The 23136-nt window shown below is 40.5% G+C and overlaps 1 protein-coding gene across 1 annotated transcript in view; it reads right to left on the bottom strand.

Annotated features, from left to right (window-relative positions):
• LOC139718431 (uncharacterized) overlaps positions 1-23136 on the bottom strand; it is a 72514-nt gene that overhangs the window by 13741 nt on the left and 35637 nt on the right. The window contains exons 5-19 of the mRNA XM_071629903.1: positions 14778-14887; positions 12921-13049; positions 11817-11913; positions 10609-10730; positions 9838-10096; positions 8805-8956; positions 7764-7927; positions 6877-7097; positions 5801-5941; positions 5539-5649; positions 5114-5248; positions 4083-4277; positions 2655-2822; positions 1451-1593; positions 269-432 (exon numbers count right to left, since the gene is read on the bottom strand). Coding sequence (XP_071486004.1) covers positions 269-432; positions 1451-1593; positions 2655-2822; positions 4083-4277; positions 5114-5248; positions 5539-5649; positions 5801-5941; positions 6877-7097; positions 7764-7927; positions 8805-8956; positions 9838-10096; positions 10609-10730; positions 11817-11913; positions 12921-13049; positions 14778-14887 — 2311 coding nt within the window. The remainder of the gene's footprint in view (positions 1-268; positions 433-1450; positions 1594-2654; positions 2823-4082; positions 4278-5113; positions 5249-5538; positions 5650-5800; positions 5942-6876; positions 7098-7763; positions 7928-8804; positions 8957-9837; positions 10097-10608; positions 10731-11816; positions 11914-12920; positions 13050-14777; positions 14888-23136) is intronic.

Genomic DNA, 23136 nt, shown 5'->3' with positions numbered 1-23136 from the left:
TAATCTCTGTATATCTGTGTAATTCGACTTTTAGTCGCCGACTCAGATTTTATTTGAATAAAGACCTTTTAATCAATCAATCAATCAATCAATCAATCCTTAGAGAAATGTAGCAAATAAGTGAACTGTGGCACATGTTTAGTGATGTCCTTCATATCAGAGCATTGGTGTTTATGTGAACACACAGACACTAAAATAGCTGGGTTTATGATTGAAAGTACACTTGTCTGCACAATGAAATCAAGCCTGAGATTTCACATAGTTGTACCATTCCCGAGCATGTCTTCAAGTTTGGCTTTGGCTGAGTTGAGTTCTGTCTCCAGCTGTGCAGTCTTCTCTCCCTGATTCTCGCCATCTTGTCGAGCTTCTCTCAGCTTCTGTTCAAGGTCCTTGCATGTCACTTTGGCTTGGCTCAGGTCTGCCTGGACAGTACTAGAGTGTTACAATCCCACAAACACAGAGAGACGGACGGAAAATAGAGATATGTACATGTACAATCACCTCTTGCAGTACTTCATTATATTATCAACTTGGCCTGTGATTTAGCATTGTGCTGTAAGAGAAGGTAGAACTGAGTGAATACAGAGGCAAGTTGGCTCAAAGAAGACTGTGTTTCAGATACTAAGGGTCTCTAGTTCAATTTCAGACAGGAATTTACATTTGTATATAAGCATTTTTTCACCTACTTGCATAAGAATAGACTGCAACCTTTGCCAATCTGAAACTTCAGTTTCACCAATTTTATTTAAGGTAGCTCAAATCTTTCTTTGGTGTATTTTCTGTCAAGAGAATAGAGGTACACATTGTAGGATGATTCAGATTGTTTATGGTTTTTCTTCTGGGGTGACTTGTAACAGCTGGAAAAATGGCAACTATCCAGCAACATCGATAAAGAAGAGATTCCGATGCATGATAAAAGAACTTAACAAGTTAGAACTAATACCACTCTTGGAGTTTAACTTACACTTCCTGAAAGGGTCATAGAGAGAGCACATATTTCCTCCTCTCTTTCCAATATTTCACATGATAGTGTGCAGGTTCTACACATTGTCCCATATTATTGAGCAGTGGATATATTTGGTGTGGCAAAGAATGATTCTGCATGCACAAGGCCAAGCTTCTCAGTGTAAGCTGTCATGGAGACACCATGACAAGACCAGAGATGCTGACCTGGTAAACAGCATTGCAGTATTCTGAGGGCTGAAAGGCAATTGCTACTTTGTTGTTGCTGAAAAGTAGCATTTTTACCTTTCCTGCAATGAACTTGTGAAGTATTCCAATTCTTTGTGTGTGTGTGTGTGTGTGGGGGGGGGGGGGGGGGGGGAAGAAAGGGTTTTCCCTGAAACCTGCAGTATATTTTGCTTTAAAAAGACAGTGCAAAATGCTGCATATGAGAACCAGTTGGCCTCTTTAAAAGCCACATCACAATGCATGCTACAGCTGGTCTAACCTCAGAGTTTCCTTGGCTTCCCTCAGCTGCTGGGTCCTGTCCTCCACCTCAAGACGAGTTTGGTGTAGCTTCTTCTCCAGGGAATCCCCTTCCCTGGCTGCTGCCACACGGAGCTGGCCTAACTCCTTGGTGAGACCAGCCACCTGGGTCAAGAAGGGTTTAACATCTCACATCAGTATTAGCCATGTTATGCTGTCATAGGACTCATCTATACCATAGTAATTTGTTACTTGCTATAGACACTTTCAAGAAATTACAGGAAACCTCTACATGGGTTTATGTCAGGTTTAAGTACAATGTGCATGTGTGTCATACACATACACGCTGCTATACAATGTAGCTTCTCACCATTCAAGCATTGAGCATTAAGGGTTTCTGGGATGAACACTGTACCAGGGCTTTCCATAGCTCAGTCGGTAGAGCACTGGACTAGCTCCAAATGTCTCGGGTTCGAAACCCGATGGAATCTCATTTTCTTTGCTCATTTTCCCAACTTTTATTTTGCAGTCTTTGCTAAATACATTGCCGTCAATATCACACTTGAATATACTTTGTACTTTGACATCCTTTCATTGGTTTAGCATGTTGTGATGCTGGCTTACATATCATTTTCTTCTTGTTTTTGTTTAAATGATATCAGCTCCTATGAAACAATCATTGTCGTAAGCCCTGTGCAGGTGTATGAAATATTTTTTTATCATTATGTTGTATATTGTATTCCACATTATCAGTAATGTTGCTGTCTTATGAAAATCATACTTGTTCACCCATTGGAACCTTTTCTTTCAATATTAGTCTCACATTTTGTCTTGAAAAAACCCAATCCAATCAAAACAAAGTACCATATCCTGCAAATTGGTTGTACATGTGGTGTTCTAGATAGCTACAAATGTAGCTTCTATCTTACAACTCTACAGAGCACGCAAAGAGGAAATTTTGGGGGTTTTCTTGTTACACTTTTGGCCTTCATTATTGAGAAAACCGTATCATCTGTCCTTTTATAGCCTACTGTCATATAATACAATCTTAGTGAAATTGCAAGTCAAACCCAGTTGTTTGGTTCAACATACAAATATGTAAACTACTTTTGCTGTTGCTTTTTCAACATCCTGCTTTTCTAGCTGGTACCCGTAATCTACTCCAAAGAGTACTTCTTTGACCCCTGTCAGTGTTGAGAGGCGAGGATAAGGATGCAGTGTGTTACCTGCTGCTCCAGCTGTGCCTCCCGATCCTCCAGCTCAGCGATCCTCTCCGTGCTCTGTTGCAACATCTCCTGTCTCTCCCTCAAGGCCCTCTCCAGCTCGGAGGACCTCAACCCTCTCTCCTCCATCTCGGCAGATGCCTTCCCCCAGCGCTCCTCTAGGTCAGCAACCTTCAATATTAAACAGTTCACATCCATCTTCATCTGCCATTACACACCATATTTTAAAGGCGCATAGTCCCGGTGGGTTAGAGGGCACTGTTGGATGATACTGCCAATCACTGTTAGCATGATACGAAGATTGCCGAAATCGAGCTGTCATCAAGAGTAAAGTGCGTAGGTGTTGCTAGGTAACATTGCCTGCACGTCACGCAGTCTGTAGTGATGCGAGGAAGCGTGCTTATGTGCTTCTTTGTATGACATCACAAAAGAAGTTTGCTAAAGCTGCCATCCCCCTCAGCCGAATCATGAGCCGAACTGTGATCGGACCACAGACTACAGTAGATCAGACTTCTTCGGACTCGGGGGAAATGGGCCATAGCGTAAGCGCTAAAGAGGAGTCGATAGCGTAGGTCTCTATAGGAAACTTGCGCCAAGCGCCCGCGGTACGCATTTGACTAAACCACCGGGACCATGTGCCTTTAAGTAGCTTTAACACATTTGTGTGCTGTGAGTGCCGATTGGCACAGAAAACCTCATAGGATTGTTAACACTGTTTAAAGTTCCTGGCACAGAGAGGCTTAACAAAGAGAGTAAAGTCAAATGATCAGAATAAAAGAGGATTTATCAAAATGTGACTTACACAAAAAATGATTGGGATCTTAGCGTCCTGTTTTCACAAGCTAGTTATGTTAGACAAAAACCTATACCTCTGGTATTCTAATTGGTTGAGGTGATGTCATCAGCTGACAGGACAAGTTTCCCTTTCATCTGTATGAAAATCTTCACTAATTTTTTTTTTGTTGTTGTTGACATAAAATCAATAAGAATATGATGTATCCTCCATATAAAATTATCATTGGCATGTAATAACCCAACAACACAAACTTTGAGGGGAGAAGAGGTTGTAGGTGCTAAATCTTCAAACACCCCCCCCCCCCGATTTAAAAGAAATATACTGTATGTATTTCATGTGCACAAACCAATGGGAGAGTTGTAAGGTATTGACATCACAGCCTCTTCCACTATTCATGCGTGGTTACAACCAATCTCACTTCTCAGTGAAAACCTGTGAACCATTATGTGTGTCTGATGTTCTCTTTGTAATACAGCTCAGGTGAACATGATGAGAAATTGCACTTTAAACCATTCAGAACTAACTGTGAAATATGGTATTGTCAAACTGGTGTTGCTGACCAACAGAAACATGAAGTGCAGTGGTGTTGGTCATTTTCTAAGTTTCACATGAAAGAACTTTAACCCGAGCCTCACTTCTTTGTTCTTCAGCTCAATCTCCTGATCATGTTTCTTCTTCTCCCCTTCCAGCTGGTCGATGTACATCGCCAATTCCTGTTTGCAGACTACGAGGGCAGCCTCCATCTGTGACAGTCGAAGGGAGCCCTCGTCTGCTCGGTTCTGAAGTGTGTTCCACAGCTGCTGGTTCTCAACATTCTTCTTGATAACCTCCTGTGCAGATTCAAACAGTGTCATGTTGGTTTAATAAAATAGAGCAACACTTTACACGTCACTGCTCTTATACTGAGCAAACATTCAGTATGGATATCACGCCATATCGTCCACAGACATGTCCACCACGTGTTGTAACAGGAGTACACGATATACTACTTCATTCTCATTTTCTTTTCTGTTTATGAAATACGCTCAAACAAGAGGCTCACACATAAACCAAATCCTACTGGCAAACAATGACAATACAGTGCACACCTGTAATAATGAACATGGTAAAAGCAAAATCTTACTACAAAGCAGTGAAAATTTGGGTCCCCAAATTATTGTCTACATATCTTCATATACTTTTATTTGTTTGACTTTAAAGAAAATTTCAATATGACAACAGAAAACTGCAGGTCTCAAGCACTTTGTCATAATGGGAGTCACCTGTATCAATCCCAATTGAAATCATTCACATTAATCTGTCATCATGGTCAAAATTCATTCATATCTAAGCAGCATTGGGAAAGGAGATCCAATAATATTCTCTCCTTTTCACTTCAGACTTGTGAAGTGGATAAATTACCTTGCTGTGAGTTGTTCTGATGCACAACACACAGGAGGTGATGGGTTCTAACACTCCTGGCATACTTTGCCAGAATGTAATGATAGAATTACTAGTATGTCACATTGAACTCAGACCAAGTACCAACTCTCTTGACTTTGTACTGACAGGATGACAACTTTCCTGTCTCATTTCCTTTAACTTGACATCAAAAGGGATACCTCTCATCTTAGAGAATCTCAGAGTCTCTCTCTCTCACACACATGAACCAGACTGAATCACATACCTTCTGGCTTTCGGAGAGATCGTCTTGAAGGCGCTGCAGACGTTCCTCTTTCTGGCTCACATCTCTCTCAGCCTGCTTCTTGACTTCTCTCAGAGTCTGGAGGTCGGTGGTTTGTGTCTCTGTCTTTTGCTGCAGCTACAGTTATAGGACAAACAAAAAGCATGGAAATATCTTTCAAGATTGACAGTGGTGGCAACAAAGAATGTGCACTTAATTTTGAGCATAAAAGATTATTTGGACACCTAACATAATAGGAAAATTAAACAAAACTGTATTATCAACATTACGCCAAAAGACAATAATCTTATAGAAACGTGATCTACATCACTTTTCGGGGGGGGGGGGGGGGGGGGTTTGAAACTGGTAGAACAGCATGACTGATTCTACACAAGGATAGATATACCAGGAAAGATTGTATCACTAACCATTTCAAGCTGCTGCTGCAATTCATGGCATTGCTCAGAATTCAGTTTGCGCATCTCTGCAAGCTTTGCTGCATAGCCCTCTTCAATTTGCTCTCTGCTCTTCAGCTCTTCCTGATGATAGAACAAAGAAACAAAACCATCATGAAAAATTCTGGAGACAACAGATTCATAAAAAAAGAGAAACATATTTAATCCTTTGGAATGGCAATAAAATGACACATCAAAACTATACATTGCAGCAAACAGCCAGAGCTCTGTGTACCTTTGCTGAAGTCAGCTGCGATGACTTAGCCTCCACTTCAGCCTGAAGTTCTTGTAGTTTGGCCACATGCGATGAGAAGGCTGAGGTCTTCTCACTGAGTTGAGACTCCAGAGCAGACACCTGACCTTTGCACTTTTTCAGCTGTTTAGATATGAAGAAAGTGGCAGGCAGTTTACAGTTTCATGAATGATATCATTACAAATTTCAATGCAACTTTCAATAAACTCTCAGACATTAATGTTTTGAGACAAAATACTACCAGTAACTTTGTGCTGTGTAGCAAGGCATCTGACTTTGAGGTATGATGGCATCATCTCTACTGATGTGTATCCTCCATTTTGTGTGCCACTTAACAAAACAGTTTGAATTGAAACCTGCTTTTGCAGGACTTTCAAACTTGCACAAAGGAAGAGGAGGCTTGAATTCTCATGAAATCTCTATCCCTCTCATTTGAAGCCACAGTGCTAGAGTTGGAAGGAAAACAAAACTTCCACAGCTTTCTAAATCAATGGCCCTGACTGTTTGTTGTCATACTGAGTAAATCTTTGTGCATTGATTAATTCCAAGCCTAGAGGAAAATTGTGACAAAATTAGGGTTCACGAATGTACTGAAGCTAGTGTGTGCCACGGAGAATACAAGTTAGTTTCTTGTCTTCTCAACCGTATTTGAGTCTGACAAAGCAAGAATGCAAGGAAGTGAGATCCGAGATCTTGACTTCTTGGGTAAGTAGTAGACAAGAAGATGAGACGAAAGATCTTGTCATCTCGACCTCTTTGGTCTGAGAAGGTGGGCTGGCAAGATCCAAGATTTGTATTCTAGAATTCATGGACCCCAAAAGACAAAAGGACAAGATCTCACATCTCATCTTCTCAAACCCGAAAAGGTCAAGAAGGCAAAGAATTACCTTGTCTTCTTGACAGCTCTTATATACATGTATTTCCACAGTGAATGTGTTCATACTGTAAGCACACATATGAGATGTTTCATGTTAGGAAGCATGCTTGAAGCTTTCGAGTCTCAACGAAAGAAGACTGACTTGCAATGGTGCTAAGATTCTGACAGCATCACACTGTACCTCCTTCTCAAGAACTGCCACCTCATTGGCCCTCCCCTGCACCTCAGCATGGAGCTGAGCTAGCTGGCCGTCTCTCAGGGACATGCGGGACTCAGCGGAGGCCCGTCCAGCCTCGGTCTTGGCAAGCTTATGCTGGAGGTGGTTGATATCGCTAGACTGCTTCCCCGCTTTGGACTCGAGACGGAGAATCACCTTCTCCAGTTCCTGGGTCTTTTTCTCTTCTGTTACCATGACAGCACAGAGATTAATGGATGACAGCAAGATAGGGTGACTCCACATGATGACAAGTGCAATCATACAGCCAAAACTTTTGTGTTCACTTGTAATTCTAAGAAATGGTATAATTTTGGTTGAGATGGGGATTCAGGTTTTAACTCTTTGTGAGATAATTAGAAACCACTTATATGAAATATTAAAGATTATACAATTCTAAGAGGAATTCAAATTTCATTTGATGAAAATCAGTTCTGAAATGGCTGAGATATCTAAAAGCAAAGCAAAATAAAGTGGTCCTAATAAAAGATGGGTCCTACAGTGTACAGGCTGTACCTTTTATTATGACCTCTTTGTTTTTGGACATATAAAAAAATTAAAAACCGATTTTCATCAAATAAACTTTGAATTCCTCTTAGAATTGTATGCTCTTTAATATTTCATATAAGTGGTTTCTTATTATCTAACAAAGAGTTAAAACCTGTATCCCCATCTCAACCAAAACTCTACCATCTCTTTTTGCTTAACGCCAATTTGCTTAATGCCAAATGGCTGACCTGTGCATGAATAGATGGACTACAAGAATGATATTAACAGTAGAAAGTGAACAAAGAAAGAAAGAAAAAAAAAACAACACCACAAAAACTCTTGATGAAAATTATTTTGATGCTCACCTAGCTTACTCTTTTCCATGAGAGCTGCTAGCTGGGCGCGCAGGCTGGTGGGGCTGCGGCTGGATCCTAGCTCTGGCAAGGAAGACAAGCTTGACTGGGGCAAGGGCACGTTGGCCGAGGATTTCAGGTGCTGTAGTTCGGCATCCTTCACGGCAAGCTGAAGTCTGCCAATCACAGACAGCAAATCATAAGTCACATGACCAAAATGGCAACTATACAGCCTCGTCTGATGCCATGTCACATGATCTGTAGACATCTACACTATGAATTGCTTTTCTATGGCTTGTTCACTGCTATGTCACCAGAATTAAACTCTTGTCATCAATAATGACTTCCTGTAAGTCGTACCTGATAACTGCAATCCAAATTATTCTCAGTATCCTTGTTTTACTGATGACCTTTGAATTTTCATTATCCTTCTACACAACAAGCTGAAATGATAATGTAATCACACAAATTAGCTTTTATCAAAATAAACTATTTTAAAAACTAGAGTACAATCTTGCGTTGAAACAACCAAAGCAGATGTATGTTTAATCATAGCCATAAATCAGTATGGGAAAGGTGACCATGTCAAACACGTGGCACAAAAATATTTTGTTAATGGCCAGTTGAAACCAGATGTAGCTCATTCTTGCAAGCATGTACTGTCATTCACAGCTGCTGTATATATATGCTGCCCCAAAGCAGTGTACAAACACCGTTTATACAACATTTTATGAATGGTAGCTCCCAAGTTACAATTCCTTCAGACAAACTACACATGGCAACTTCCTGACTTGCTTTTTCATAAGACATAGAAGAATAAATCAAAGAATTATTCTATGTACTTTTTCACACTGACATCATCAATGCATAGTTGGACCACCTGCATTCAACAGTTTCGAATCTTTGCCAGTCTTACATCAATTTCTACTGGCCTCGATTTACTTGGCTAGCATCAGTGCATAAGGGACCACTTGCATAACGGAGCAAAGCATATGAAGGGACAAAAAAAAAAAACAACAACCCCAACCAGAATGTGTGAGCTCTGATACCTACCTTAGCTCGGAGATCACTGTTTGGCTGTGACTCACTACACTGTATGTCTCAGGTTCAAAACCAGAGTCCACACCGAGCTCCTTAGACAGTGAAGAGGGCGGGGTACTACCAGCCCCATCTCTTCTCTTCACATCCCTGGCATTTTGTTCAACCTGGATCACACAATCAAGCATATAATGGTAAAAACAGGGTTTGACAGACAAAGGGAAGAGGACAATTAGAGAGAAAGGAAGGGAAGCAGCATGGAAGAGCAGGACAAGACAGAAAAGGTAAGAAAACAGCATCTTCTTTCATAACTTGATTAGATTCCTGTCCTGAAATTCTTATGTATACCGATGGTACCATGATATCTATAAAGAGGTAAATACACATACTTTCACACAAAATATGCACAGACAAAGAACAAGCATTGTACAATGTGACAGCATAGCACTGGTCTGACTTGATGAAATGATTCTTGAAATAATAAGTGTTGGCAATGCATGTGAATTCATATTCTTTGACTTTCATAAAAGCTCTTTTTCTTTCATATTTATTCTAGGTGCAGACATATTGTCCGTACTTAACTGACAATTGTATTTTTAAGAATATGACATTATTATAACCTTCATATAAAGCACAACCATGCAACCACCAAACAAACAAATCCTCGATAAGACAAATCACTAAACCTGCTTTACATCACATGCAATGGACACCAATCTTATTTGGTCTTCTCTAGTTGCATACCTACAACAGTAACCAAAATTAATAGTTAGGTGAGTGTCAGTAATTCAGCATTTCAGCTTTAATGGTTTATCATTACTGTAAAACCAGAAACATTCATGACATGAAACTTTCGCAAATTGCCACCGATTAAAAAATTCTGTAGGCAAACACTTTGAAATTCACTTTCTACACTTTCACATTCATTGTACTTTTGTGAATTATGGCTCCTTGCGAAATTTATCAAAGTTTCATGCATACAAAAATTTCTGGTTTTACATTAGAACCACCTGCACCCTTCTACCAGCCAAAGGGGTGCAACTGATACCTCTCTGGGCCCCCTCCTTCCCAGCTCTCGCTCCAGTCTCTGCATCTCCTCCCGGTCCAGCTCCATGTCTCTCTGGCACTCTGCCAGACGCTCACTCTGCCTGTTGGTCAGCTCCCTCAGATCCTGGTTCTCCTGCTCCTTGATGCGGATCTCTGCCTCCAGTTCCTGGATCTTCCGGCCTTGCTGGTCCGTCTCCTGCCTGAAGGCCTTCAGAGAGGTCTCTGCTCCTTGCAGACTAGAGTTGCTCTCCAACAGTGTCCTGGGGGAGTAGACGGTATCTATTCTTTGCATGTATTCTACCACTTTTCAGTTTGTCTTACCACTAGGTTTTGGTTGAGCTTGAATATGAAATCCTCAATAACTATCAGCCCTCTGATTAATGCAATTTTTCAATTCAATGAAAAATGCCCCCAAATCCCCCTTCCATACCTGATTGGCTTCAAGTGTTTGACATTCAAATTTACCCTTTTTGTCTTCATTGTCCTGTATCCCTAGCCCCTCCCAGCCAGTGTATGTGATGCTGTTACCACGGCATATGTCTGGAGCTCGTATTGAAAGTGAATGTTAGATTTTACATGTGTGTTTGTAATTTTGCCTCTGACAAAGATTTTGCTAGGATTGAAAGCTCAGGTCCCTTTTGACTCTTCAGGGACTCTGGACAGATCAAGAAACCAACCCGGACAGATCAAGAAACCAACAAGGGGTTGGTTTCTTGATCTGAAGCATCTTTGTCCCAAGATCATCACATTGCTGAGATTGCTCCTTTCCCACCTGACATGATCCTTAGCATCCTGGAGGTCTTCCTCAAGGGATGTAGCCCTGGCTAGCAGCTCCTCTCGCTCCTTGTCACAGTGGGCCAGGCTACCTCTCAGGTGCTCTTCTGTAGCAGAATGCTGAGGTCCAACAAGACAAAATGGTGAATTACACTCTATATTTCTCTACCATAATAAAACATCTCATACAAGTATACGCAAAGAGTTGTTTTGCTTGACACAAGAGGTATCGACGTAAAACCTGAGCCAGTTTGATTGGATTCAAGAGAGCATTCAAGAAAGCTCTTTTTCTTTTTGGTTAATACAAAGTGACAGCTTTAATGGGTGTACATCATGTACCATTGTATACATTTTGACAGACATGTTACAGTCACATGTAGTATTGTTTGCTCATATATCATAATTGCAACACATTCACATGATAATTTTGTTTTCAAAACTTGTGTTGACAAATGAAATTCCCTTGTTTGGGAGAGTGTGCAAAGATAAATTCACCAGATTTTTATCAACATTTCAGAGATTCCCCATTCTCACATTTAATTTGTGTGTACCTGATACACAATTTACTATTCTCCAGTTTGGTAGAAGTGAGAGCATTAAAGGGAAGCAGTCCTGAGATTTTCACTGTACTGATAATTAAGAAGAGTAAAAAATATAACCTTTCACCAATTTATACGCGTGGACATCAAAAATTGTCTCCGTACGTGATTTTTAAAAAATAATTCCTGCTCGTGTAAGAGCCTGCCAAAAGGTGCAACGTCATTGATGCCCTACTCTCAAGTTGACAGCCATGCCTCAGAAAACCAATTTAAGTGTTCAAAATGATCATATCTGATTTTTTCATAAAATGTGACAATATGTGGTTTTATTATTTCAAACAAAATATTTCAAGCTTATCTATATATACAATTAATATAAAAATAAATAGTAAACATGTATTTATAAATAACTAGGGATGACGAGCAGGACACCGCTGGAAAGAGTTGTGCATCGACGACGTATGACTCTCCGCCAAGACTTGCTCATTTGAAGAGTCACACTTTTTTAACCGAAATGTACGAGCTTATTTGGTGATTTGAAAGTTTGTTTATGATGAAAGTAGTTCATTGGAGGTACCAACAACAACATATTTTTTTAAATTTCGTGAGGACTGCGTCCCTTTAAGAATTGGTTAACATCTTTACAGCACACCATGATACCACCTACCTTGGTGAGTTGTTTCTGAGTCCGCAGCTTGAAGTTATCCATCTTTTCATTCAGCTCCTCCACTTCTTTCACCACCACATCCCTCTGCTCTTCAAGTCTAACCATTCAAACAAAAGGAGATCAACAAGTTTTCACTTGATGCATGAGGGTCTCTTATGCAGATCAATGCCAAGTGTGGAACAGCAGTCTGTGCCATCAGAACAAGAAAAAAAAAGGCATACCAGCAGCTGTGCTGATCAGGGGTACAGATCACAGTGCCAATCAAGGGGGTCACTTTAGACAAAATTTAGATGCTTCTTTAGACATTTCTACGATCCTTCCTAACAGGATGACATTATACAACAGAGTGACCTGTCCTCTAGCATTTTACTCTGTAATCTGCATCATGGAGTTGTCTCCAACAAAGACATTAGAAATCAAACTTGACTTAAAAATTTCTCATAATTACTACCTAACTTATTGTCACTTATATGATGATTATCATTATTAGCAACATCATCACTATTATCTGTGTAAATGTAAAGCTCTCCATCCTTCCTAGCACTCGTACAACAATGTTAATACAAAGCAATTTTATAATTATTGTATCATTATAGTCAAAGACCATCATACAGGATGGATGATAAACAAGGGTTTCAGAAAAAAAAAACGCATCACAGCAGCATGCTCAATGTTTTGAGAAATTTTCAACTTTTAAGCGTCAAAATAACATCTACCTGACACAAGGAAATTTGCACATTCAAAAAATTTCCTCCAACTTATTTTCATCCAGCTACAGATTTGTATTTCTGGATTGCAGCTCATTCACTGTGGTAGAATGCTGAAACACAAGGCTAAGATGGCACAAGAAAGCATCCAGAGAGCCCAAGAGCTTCCTGGCTGATAAACAGCTCCAGAGTCATTGTCGCCAGACCAGGGACATGCTTGTGACTTGTCTTCAGGCATGTACATTTTCAAACAATATCCAATTTTTTTTTATACCCCATGCAACAGTAAGTCTGACATGCTGAAATTTCAAGCTGTCAATCAACCTGATCATCATACATTGCATATTGTCTGTGACTTCAACTACACGTCTGTAGCACCATTTGCTGTCCACATTACCTGAGTTTAAGTTTCTGTTCTTCAGCCAGCTCAGCTCTGAGTTTCCTCACTTCCCGCTGATGTCTGTGGACCAATGAGTCTCTCTCAGTCAGCTGCCTACCACTCTCCTCCAAGCTCTGCTCTGCCAGCCTGGACATACAACAAAGAAGTAAACAAAACTGAACAACCACACAATTTATATCAAGCTTTTTGTTCCCTCAGTCACACATAGTACATGTAATGAGAACAGGGAGTGTTTTTTATCAACCAGTAAACGACAAGTAAACATCAGATATTCATCATCCTGTTTCTTCCATCCAGGGAGCAGGCTATGCTTTTGGAAAACAACACACACACAATGAGCATTCAACATTTCTTTTTGTTATTGTTGTTTTGTTCAGGCAATACTCTTTAGGGTGGGATTTCACGGAGCACGCGAACGATTTGCGAAGGACGCGAATGGCAAAATCCAGCATTCGTATTTTAGTCTGCAAAAGATCGCCAAACGAACGTGAGGGTTCGGAAGCGTCGTAAATTGTTCGCGAATGTCGTTTTTACTTCGGCGAGAATTTCAAAAAAGTTTGAAATTTTTTGCGAACGTTTTCCGCTCACTTCGTCGTGATTTGCTCGTGAATTGTTCTCGAAAGTGTCTTTAAAGCTTCGTCATATGCGCAAGACCTTCGCAAGACACGCGCGATGTTCGCAAAATGTTCGTGAAACCCCAAACAGATTCCGAAACTTTGGAAAATGTCTCGCGTATGTTTCGCGAAATCTGCGAAGTTTTTCCGATCATTTTACGACGTAATCGCAAACAGTTCGCGTACCTTTTGAGACATTCTCGCGAACGTTTAGCGCACGTTTGGGGGATGTATGACCTATACGTTTTCTACAAATAAAAATCGTAGCATACATCTAAACATCAAAGAATTATTAACAACTATGGTAACAAAAGAAATGAAAGACTAGCAAAGAGAAAGAAATGTCTGATATTCAAAAAAAAATCACAGAATACACTTAAAATTAGTCTAAAGTATCTAAAATTTCATTTGAACTATAGAGATTATGTGTTGGAGGAACTGCACAAAAAAAATCAAATGCTTTACTAGTGGAGATAGGTATTAAGAAAAAAAATGTAGGCAAGCACACGATAGAGAAATGACAACAAAAGAAAGGAGAAATAGAAGGAAAGAAAAAAAAAATCAACTCAAGACAGCTTCCATCTCTCCTTGGGTACATTTTCTACCACGATTATTGGAAATTTTTTGTTGTTCGCATTTCCGTCACGTGTTCTTCGTGTACGTAACATGCTGTACTTTAGCAATGATACACACGACATTCGCACATACGTCGTGAAAACTTCGCACAAATTGCGCAAGAATAGTTTTCGGCTTCATTGTCGGAACACATTCGGAGAAAAACTTTTCCGAATGTTGGATTTTGTCATTCGCGTTATTCGCAAATCGTTCGCGTGCTCCGTGAAATCCCACCCTTATGAACTTTTAACACACTACAATACACACTGAATACCATTACACTGTTTCTTCAATTATGACACAAACAATTCTTAAATCTGACCAGCAAACACAAAATTCTAGACAACTGTCATCCCACATGCTGATGTCAATCTACTAATGCAGCCTAAACATTAAAGAGTTGGATGTAGTCTACAAACCATAATGTCAGACAAACACTATATTGCAAGCATGAGTTCAAATTAGCAAGAAATGCTTACTAACCCTTTCTGTGCCAGACACCTCAGACTGCGTGTACACTGCTATAGAGTTTTCCATGTCAGTTGACTCTCACAGCATGCGGAGGGTTAAAGCTTTAAAGCATCAGAGAAACACAATTCCACCAACAAGCCACAGAGACACATACCTGAGAGCTGCATCGTTTGCCTTCAGTTCTGTCCTTAGTGCACTGCATTTATCCTCAAGGCTGGCCACACTTGTTTTGCCTGCTTCTGTCTCCACTCTCAGCATCCTCAGCTACAACAGTACAAGATAATTCTTTTTTTAAACCCTTCAAACCCTTGAAATTCTAATAAACCAGTGTGGTTCAAGATAGAAAAGCCATACACAGGTATATCCAATTTAATACTAAATGGAAAACAGTCAAATAGAGGAATAGACAAGACATTACAGGAAAACGGATAAAAATAAGCAACTGAACATTCTCGAACACACAAACTCATTTTAGCATACACAGTCAGGTTCCTAAAGTAATTTTGCCGGATTTTTCTTTACAAATATCCCCGGGGTATAATGAAAGGGTTTATATACAGCTGGGAATAAAAGGGTGGTAAAAAATATTGTATTGGCAAATGAAAGGGCCTAAACTGTCCTGCCAGATGAAGAGGTGTGCAAAGTACCTGGGAATAAAAGGGTTATAGAAACTGCCATGCCAAATGAAAGGATTTACACACAGATGGGGAAAAAGGGCTATAGGATATGTATAAGCAAATGAAAGGGTCTACACTGAGTTGGGAATAAAAGTATTATAAAAACTGTCCTGACAATTGAAAGGGTCTAAACTGAGCTGGGAACAAAAGGGTTATAGAAACTGACCTGCCAAATGAAAAGGTCTACACTGAGCTGGGAATAAAAGGGTTATAGAAACTGTCATGCCAAATGAAAGTGTTTACACTGAGCTGGGAATAAAAGGGTTATACAAACTGTCCTGCCAAATGAAAGGGTCTACACTGAGCTGGGAATAAAAGGATTATAGAAACTGTCCTGCCAAATGAAAGGGTCTACACTGAGCTGGGAATGAAAGGGTTATACAAACTGTCATGCCAAATGAAAGGGTCTACACTGAGCTGGGAATAAAAGGGTTATAGAAACTGACCTGCCAAATGAAAGGGTCTATACTGAGCTGGGAATGAAAGGGGTATAGAAACTGTCATGCCAAATGAAAGTGTTTACAGTGAGCTGGGAATAAAAGGGTTATAGAAACTGTCCTGCCAAATGAAAGGGTCTACACTGAGCTGGGAATAAAAGGATTATAGAAACTGTCCTGCCAAATGAAAGGGTCTACACTGAGGTGGGAATAAAAGGGTTATAGAAACTGTCCTGCCAAATGAAAGGGTGTACACTGAACAGAGAATAAAAGGGTTATGGAAACTGTCCTGCCAAATGAAAAGGTCCATACTGAGCTGGGAACAAAAGGGTTATAGAAACTGTCCTGCCAAATGAAAGGGTCTATACTGAGCTGGGAATGAAAGGGTTATAGAAACAGTAATGCCAAATGAAAGTGTTTACAGTGAAATAAAAGGGTTATAGAAACTGACCTGTCAAATGAAAGGGTCTACACTGAGCTGGGAATAAAAGGGTTTTAGAAACTGTCCTGCCAAATGAAAGCGTCTACACTGAGCTGGGAATAAAAGGGTTAAAGAAACTGTCCTGCCAAATGAAAGGGTCTACACTGAGCTGGTAATAAAAGGGTTATAGAAACTGTCTTGTCAAATGAAAGGGTCTACACTGAGCTGGGAATAAAAGGGTTATAGAAACGAACCTGCCAAATGAAAGGGTCTATACTGAGCTGGGAATAAAAGGGTTATAGAAACTGTCCTGCCAAATGAAAGGGTCTACACTGAGCTGGCAATAAAAGGGTTATAGAAACTGACCTGCCAAATGAAAGGGTCTACACTGAGTTGGGAATGAAAGGGTTATAGAAACTGTCATGCCAAATGAAAGGGTCTACACTGAGCTGGGAATGAAAGGGTTATAGAAACAGTCATGCCAAATGAAAGTGTTTACAGTGAAATAAAAGGGTTATAGAAACTGACCTGTCAAATGAAAGAGTCTACACTGAGCTGGGAATAAAAGGGTTATATAGAAACTGTCCTGCAAAATGAAAGGGTCTATACTGAGCTGGGAATAAAAGGGTTATAGAAACTGTCCTGCCAAATGAAAGGGTCTACACTGAGCTGGGAATAAAAGGGTTATATAGAAACTGTCCTGCCAAATGAAAGGGTCCATACTGAGCTGGGAACAAAAGGGTTATAGAAACTGTCCTGCCAAATGAAAGGGTCTATACTGAGCTGGGAATGAAAGGGTTATAGACACAGTCATGCCAAATGAAAGTGTTTACAGTGAAATAAAAGGGTTATAGAAACTGACCTGTCAAATGAAAGGGTGTACACTGAACAGAGAATAAAAGGGTTATGGAAACTGTCCTGCCTAATGAAAGGGTCTATACTGAGCTGGGAATAAAAGGGTTATAGAAACTGTCCTGCCAAATGAAAGGGTCTACACTGAGCTGGGAATAAAAGGGTTATAGAAACTGTCCTGCCAAATGAAAGGGTGTACACTGAACAGAGAATAAAAGGGTTATGGAAACTGTCCTGCCTAATGAAAGGGTCTATACTGAGCTGGGAATAAAAGGGTTATAGAAACTATCCTGCCAAATGAAAGGGTCTACACTGAGCTGGCAATAAAAGGGTTATAGAAACTGTCCTGCCAACTGAAAGGGTCTACACTGAGCTGGGAATAAAAGGGTTATAGAAACTGTCATGCCAAATGAAAGGGTCTACACTGAGCTGGGAATAAAAGGGTTATAGAAACTGTCCTGCCAAATGAAAGGGTCTACACTGAGCTGGGAATAAAAGGGTTATAGAAACTGGCCTGCCAAATGAAAGGGTGTACACTGAACAGAGAATAAAAGGGTTATGGAAACTGCCCTGCCAAATGAAAGGGTCCATACTGAGCTGGGAATAAAAGGGTTATAGAAACTGTCATGCCAAATGAAAGGGTCTATACTGAGCTGGGAATAAAAGGATTAAAGAAACTGTCATGCCAAATGAAAGGGTCTACACTGAGCTGGGAATAAAAGGGTTATAGAAACTGTCCTGCCAAATGAAAGGGTGTACACTGAACAGAGAATAAAAGGGTTATGGAAACTGTCCTGCCTAATGAAAGGGTCTATACTGAGCTGGGAATAAAAGGGTTATAGAAACTGTCCTGCCAAATGAAAGGGTCTACACTGAGCTGGGAATAAAAGGGTTATAGAAACTGTCCTGCCAAATGAAAGGGTCTACACTGAGCTGGGAATAAAAGGGTTATAGAAACTGTCCTGCCAAATGAAAGGGTCTACACTGAGCTGGGAATAAAAGGGTTATAGAAACTGTCATGCCAAATGAAAGGGTCTACACTGAGCTGGGAATAAAAGGGTTATAGAAACAGTCATGCCAAATGAAAGGGTCTACACTGAGCTGGGAATGAAAGGGTTATAGAAACAGTCATGCCAAATGAAAGGGTCTACACTGAGCTGGGAATGAAAGGGTTATAGAAACTGTCCTGCAAAATGAAAGGGTCTACACTGAGCTGGGAATAAAAGGGTTATAGAAACTGTCCTGCCAAATGAAAGGGTCTACACTGAGCTGGGAATAAAAGGGTTATAGAAACTGTCCTGCCAAATGAAAGGGTCTATACTGAGCTGGGAATAAAAGGGTTATAGAAAATGTCCTGCCAAATGAAAGGGTCTACACTGAGCTGGGAATAAAAGGGTTATAGAAACTGGCCTGCCAAATGAAAGGGTCTACACTGAGCTGGGAATAAAAGGGTTATGGAAACTGTCCTGCCAAATGAAAGGGTCCATACTGAGCTGGGAATAAAAGGGTTATAGAAACAGTCATGCAAAATGAAAGGGTCTATACTGAGCTGGGAATGAAAGGGTTATAGAAACAGTCATGCCAAATGAAAGGGTCTACACTGAGCTGGGAAGAAAAGGGTTATAGAAACTGTCCTGCAAAATGAAAGGGTCTACACTGAGCTGGGAATAAAAGGGTTATAGAAACTGTCCTGCCAAATGAAAGGGTCTACACTGAGCTGGGAATAAAAGGGTTATAGAAACTGTCCTGCCAAATGAAAGGGTGTACACTGAACAGAGAATAAAAGGGTTATGGAAACTGTCCTGCCAAATGAAAGGGTCTACACTGAGCTGGGAACAAAAGGGTTATAGAAACTGTCCTGCCAAATGAAAGGGTCTACACTGAGCTGGGAATAAAAGGGTTATAGAAACTGTCCTGCCAAATGAAAGGGTCTACACTGAGCTGGGAATAAAAGGGTTAAAGAAACTGGCCTGCCAAATGAAAGGGTCTACACTGAGCTGGGAATAAAAGGGTTATAGAAACTGTCTTGTCAAATGAGAGGGTCTACACTGAGCTGGGAATAAAAGGGTTATAGAAACTAACCTGCCAAATGAAAGGGTCTATACTGAGCTGGGAATAAAAGGGTTATAGAAGCTGTCCTGCCAAATGAAAGGGTCTTCACTGAGCTGGGAATAAAAGGGTTATAGAAACTGACCTGCCAAATGAAAGGGTCTACACTGAGTTGGGAATGAAAGGGTTATAGAAACTGTCATGCCAAATGAAAGGGTCTACACTGAGCTGGGAATAAAAGGGTTATAGAAACTGTCATGCCAAATGAAAGGGTCTACACTGAGCTGGGAATAAAAGGGTTATAGAAACAGTCATGCCAAATGAAAGGGTCTATACTGAGCTGGGAATGAAAGGGTTATAGAAACAGTCATGCCAAATGAAAGTGTTTACAGTGAAATAAAAGGGTTATAGAAACTGACCTGTCAAATGAAAGGGTCTACACTGAGCTGGGAATAAAAGGGTTATATAGAAACTGTCTTGCCAAATGAAAGGGTCTATACTGAGCTGGGAATAAAAGGGTTATAGAAACTGTCCAGCCAAATGAAAGGGTCTATACTGAGCTGGGAATAAAAGGGTTATAGAAACTGGCCTGCCAAATGAAAGGGTCTACACTGAGCTGGAAATAAAAGGGTTATAGAAACTGGCCTGCCAAATGAAAGGGTCTACACTGAGCTGGGAATAAAAGGGTTATATAGAAACTGTCATTCCAAATGAAAGGGTCTATACTGAGCTGGGAATAAAAGGGTTATAGAAACTGTCCTGCCAAATGAAAGGGTCTACACTGAGCTGGGAATAAAAGGGTTATAGAAACTGTCCTGCCAAATGAAAGGGTCTACACTGAGCTGGGAATAAAAGGGTTATAGAAACTGGCCTGCCAAATGAAAGGGTCTACACTGAGCTGGGAATAAAAGGGTTATAGAAACTGTCCTGCCAAATGAAAGGGTCTACACTGAGCTGGGAATAAAAGGGTTATAGAAACTGGCCTGCCAAATGAAAGGGTCTACACTGAGCTGGGAATAAAAGGGTTATAGAAACTGTCATGCCAAATGAAAGGGTCTACACTGAGCTGGGAATAAAAGGGTTATAGAAAAAGTCATGCCAAATGAAAGGGTCTATACTGAGCTGGGAATGAAAGGGTTATAGAAACAGTCATGCCAAATGAAAGGGTCTACACTGAGCTGGGAATAAAAGGGTTATAGAAACTGTCCTGCAAAATGAAAGGGTCTACACTGAGCTGGGAATAAAAGGGTTATAGAAACTGTCCTGCCAAATGAAAGGGTCTACACTGAGCTGGGAATAAAAGGGTTATAGAAACTGGCCTGCCAAATGAAAGGGTCTACACTGAGCTGGGAATAAAAGGGCTATGGAAACTGGCTTGCCAAATGAAAGGGTCTACACTGAGCTGGGAATAAAAGGGTTATAGAAACTGTCCTGCCAAATGAAAGGGTCTACACTGAGCTGGGAATAAAAGGGTTATAGAAACTGACCTGCCAAATGAAAGGGTCTACACTGAGCTGGGAATAAAAGGGTAATAGAAACTGTCATGCCAAATGAAAGTGTTTACAGTGAGCTAGGAATAAAAGTGTTATAGAACTGACCTGTCAAATGAAAGGGTATGCAATGAACTGAGAATAAAAGGATTATGGAAACTGTCCTGCCAAATGAAAGGGTCCATACTGAGCTGGGAATAAAAGGGTTTTCCGTTATAGAAACTGTCCTGCCAAATGAAAGGGTCTACACTGAGCTGGGAATAAAAGGGTTATAGAAACTGTCCTGCCAAATGAAAGGGTCTACACTGAGCTGGGAATAAAAGGGTTATAGAAACTGTCTTGCCAAATGAAAGGGTCTACACTGAGCTGGGAATAAAAGGGTTATAGAAACTGTCTTGCCAAATGAAAGGGTGTACACTGAACAGAGAATAAAAGGGTTATGGAAACTGTCCTGCCAAATGAAAGGGTCCATACTGAGCTGGGAATAAAAGGGTTTTCCGTTATAGAAACTGTCCTGCCAAATGAAAGGGTCTACACTGAGTTGGGAATAAAAGGGTGATAGAAACTGACCTGCCAAATGAAAGGGTCTACACTGAGCTGGGAATAAAAGGGTAATAGAAACTGTCATGCCAAATGAAAGTGTTTACAGTGAGCTAGGAATAAAAGGGTTATAGAACTGACCTGTCAAATTAAAGGGTGTACACTGAACAGAGAATAAAAGGGTTACGGAAACTGTCCTGCTAAAAATGAAAGGGTCTATAAAGAGCTGGGAATAGAAGGGTTTTCCGTTATAGAAACTGTCCTGCCAAATGAAAGGGTCTACACTGAGCTAGGAGTAAAAGGGTCATAGCAACTAACCTGCCAAATGAAAGGGTCTATACTGAGCTGGGAATAAAAGGGTTATGGAAACTGTCTTGCCAAATAAAAGGGTGTATATTGAGCTGAGAATAAAAGGGTTATGGAAACTGTTTTGCCAAATGAAAGGGTGTACACTGAGCTGGGAATAAAAGGGTTATAGAAACTGTCATGCCAAATGAAAGGGTCTACAATGAGTTGGGAATAAAAGGGTTATAGAAACTGACCTGCCCAATGAAAGGGTCTACACTGAGCTGGGAATAAAAGGGTTATAGAAACTGTCCTGCCAAATGAAAGGGTCTACACTGAACTGGGAATAAAAGGATTAAAGAAACTGTCATGCCAAATGAAAGGGTCTACACTGAGCTGGGAATAAAAGGGTTATAGAAACTGTCCTGCCAAATGAAAGGGTGTACACTGAACAGAGAATAAAAGGGTTATGGAAACTGTCCTGCCAAATGAAAAGGTCCATACTGAGCTGGGAACAAAAGGGTTGTAGAAACTGTCCTGCCAAATGAAAGGGTCTATACTGAGCTGGGAATGAAAGGGTTATAGAAACAGTCATGCCAAATGAAAGGGTCTACACTGAGCTGGCAATAAAAGGGTTATAGAAACTGACCTGCCAAATGAAAGGGTCTACACTGAGTTGAGAATGAAAGGGTTATAGAAACTGTCATGTCAAATGAAAGGGTCTACACTGAGCTGGTAATAAAAGGGTTATAGAAACTAACCTGCCAAATGAAAGGGTCTATACTGAGCTGGGAATAAAAGGGTTATAGAAACTGTCCTGCCAAATGAAAGGGTCTACACTGAGCTGGGAATAAAAGGGTTATAGAAACTAACCTGCCAAATGAAAGGGTCTATACTGAGCTGGGAATAAAAGGGTTATAGAAACTGTCCTGCCAAATGAAAGGGTCTACACTGAGCTGGCAATAAAAGGGTTATAGAAACTGACCTGCCAAATGAAAGGGTCTACACTGAGTTGAGAATGAAAGGGTTATAGAAACTGTCATGTCAAATGAAAGGGTCTACACTGAGCTGGGAATGAAAGGGTTATAGAAACAGTCATGCCAAATGAAAGTGTTTACAGTGAAATAAAAGGGTTATAGAAACTGACCTGTCAAATGAAAGGGTCTACGCTGAGCTGGGAATAAAAGGGTTATATAGAAACTGTCCTGCCAAATGAAAGGGTCTATACTGAGCTGGGAATAAAAGGGTTATAGAAACTGTCCTGCCAAATGAAAGGGTCTACACTGAGCTGGGAATAAAAGGGTTATAGAAACTGTCCTGCCAAATGAAAGGGTCTACACTGAGCTGGGAATAAAAGGGTTATAGAAACTGTCCTGCCAAATGAAAGGGTCTATACTGAGCTGGGAATAAAAGGGTTATAGAAACTGTCCTGCCAAATGAAAGGGTCTATACTGAGCTGGGAATGAAAGGGTTATAGAAACAGTCATGCCAAATGAAAGTGTTTACAGTGAAATAAAAGGGTTATAGAAACTGACCTGTCAAATGAAAGGGTCTACACTGAGCTGGGAATAAAAGGGTTATATAGAAACTGTCTTGCCAAATGAAAGGGTCTATACTGAGCTGGGAATAAAAGGGTTATAGAAACTGTCCAGCCAAATGAAAGGGTCTATACTGAGCTGGGAATAAAAGGGTTATAGAAACTGGCCTGCCAAATGAAAGGGTCTACACTGAGCTGGATATAAAAGGGTTATAGAAACTGGCC

The sequence above is a fragment of the Diadema antillarum genome, unplaced genomic scaffold, assembly GCF_040938485.1.
Source record: "Diadema antillarum isolate AM-2024a unplaced genomic scaffold, OU_Dant_1.0 scf00000094, whole genome shotgun sequence".
Classification (NCBI taxonomy): domain Eukaryota; kingdom Metazoa; phylum Echinodermata; class Echinoidea; order Diadematoida; family Diadematidae; genus Diadema; species Diadema antillarum.
This window is presented reverse-complemented; position numbering and strand designations above follow the sequence as displayed.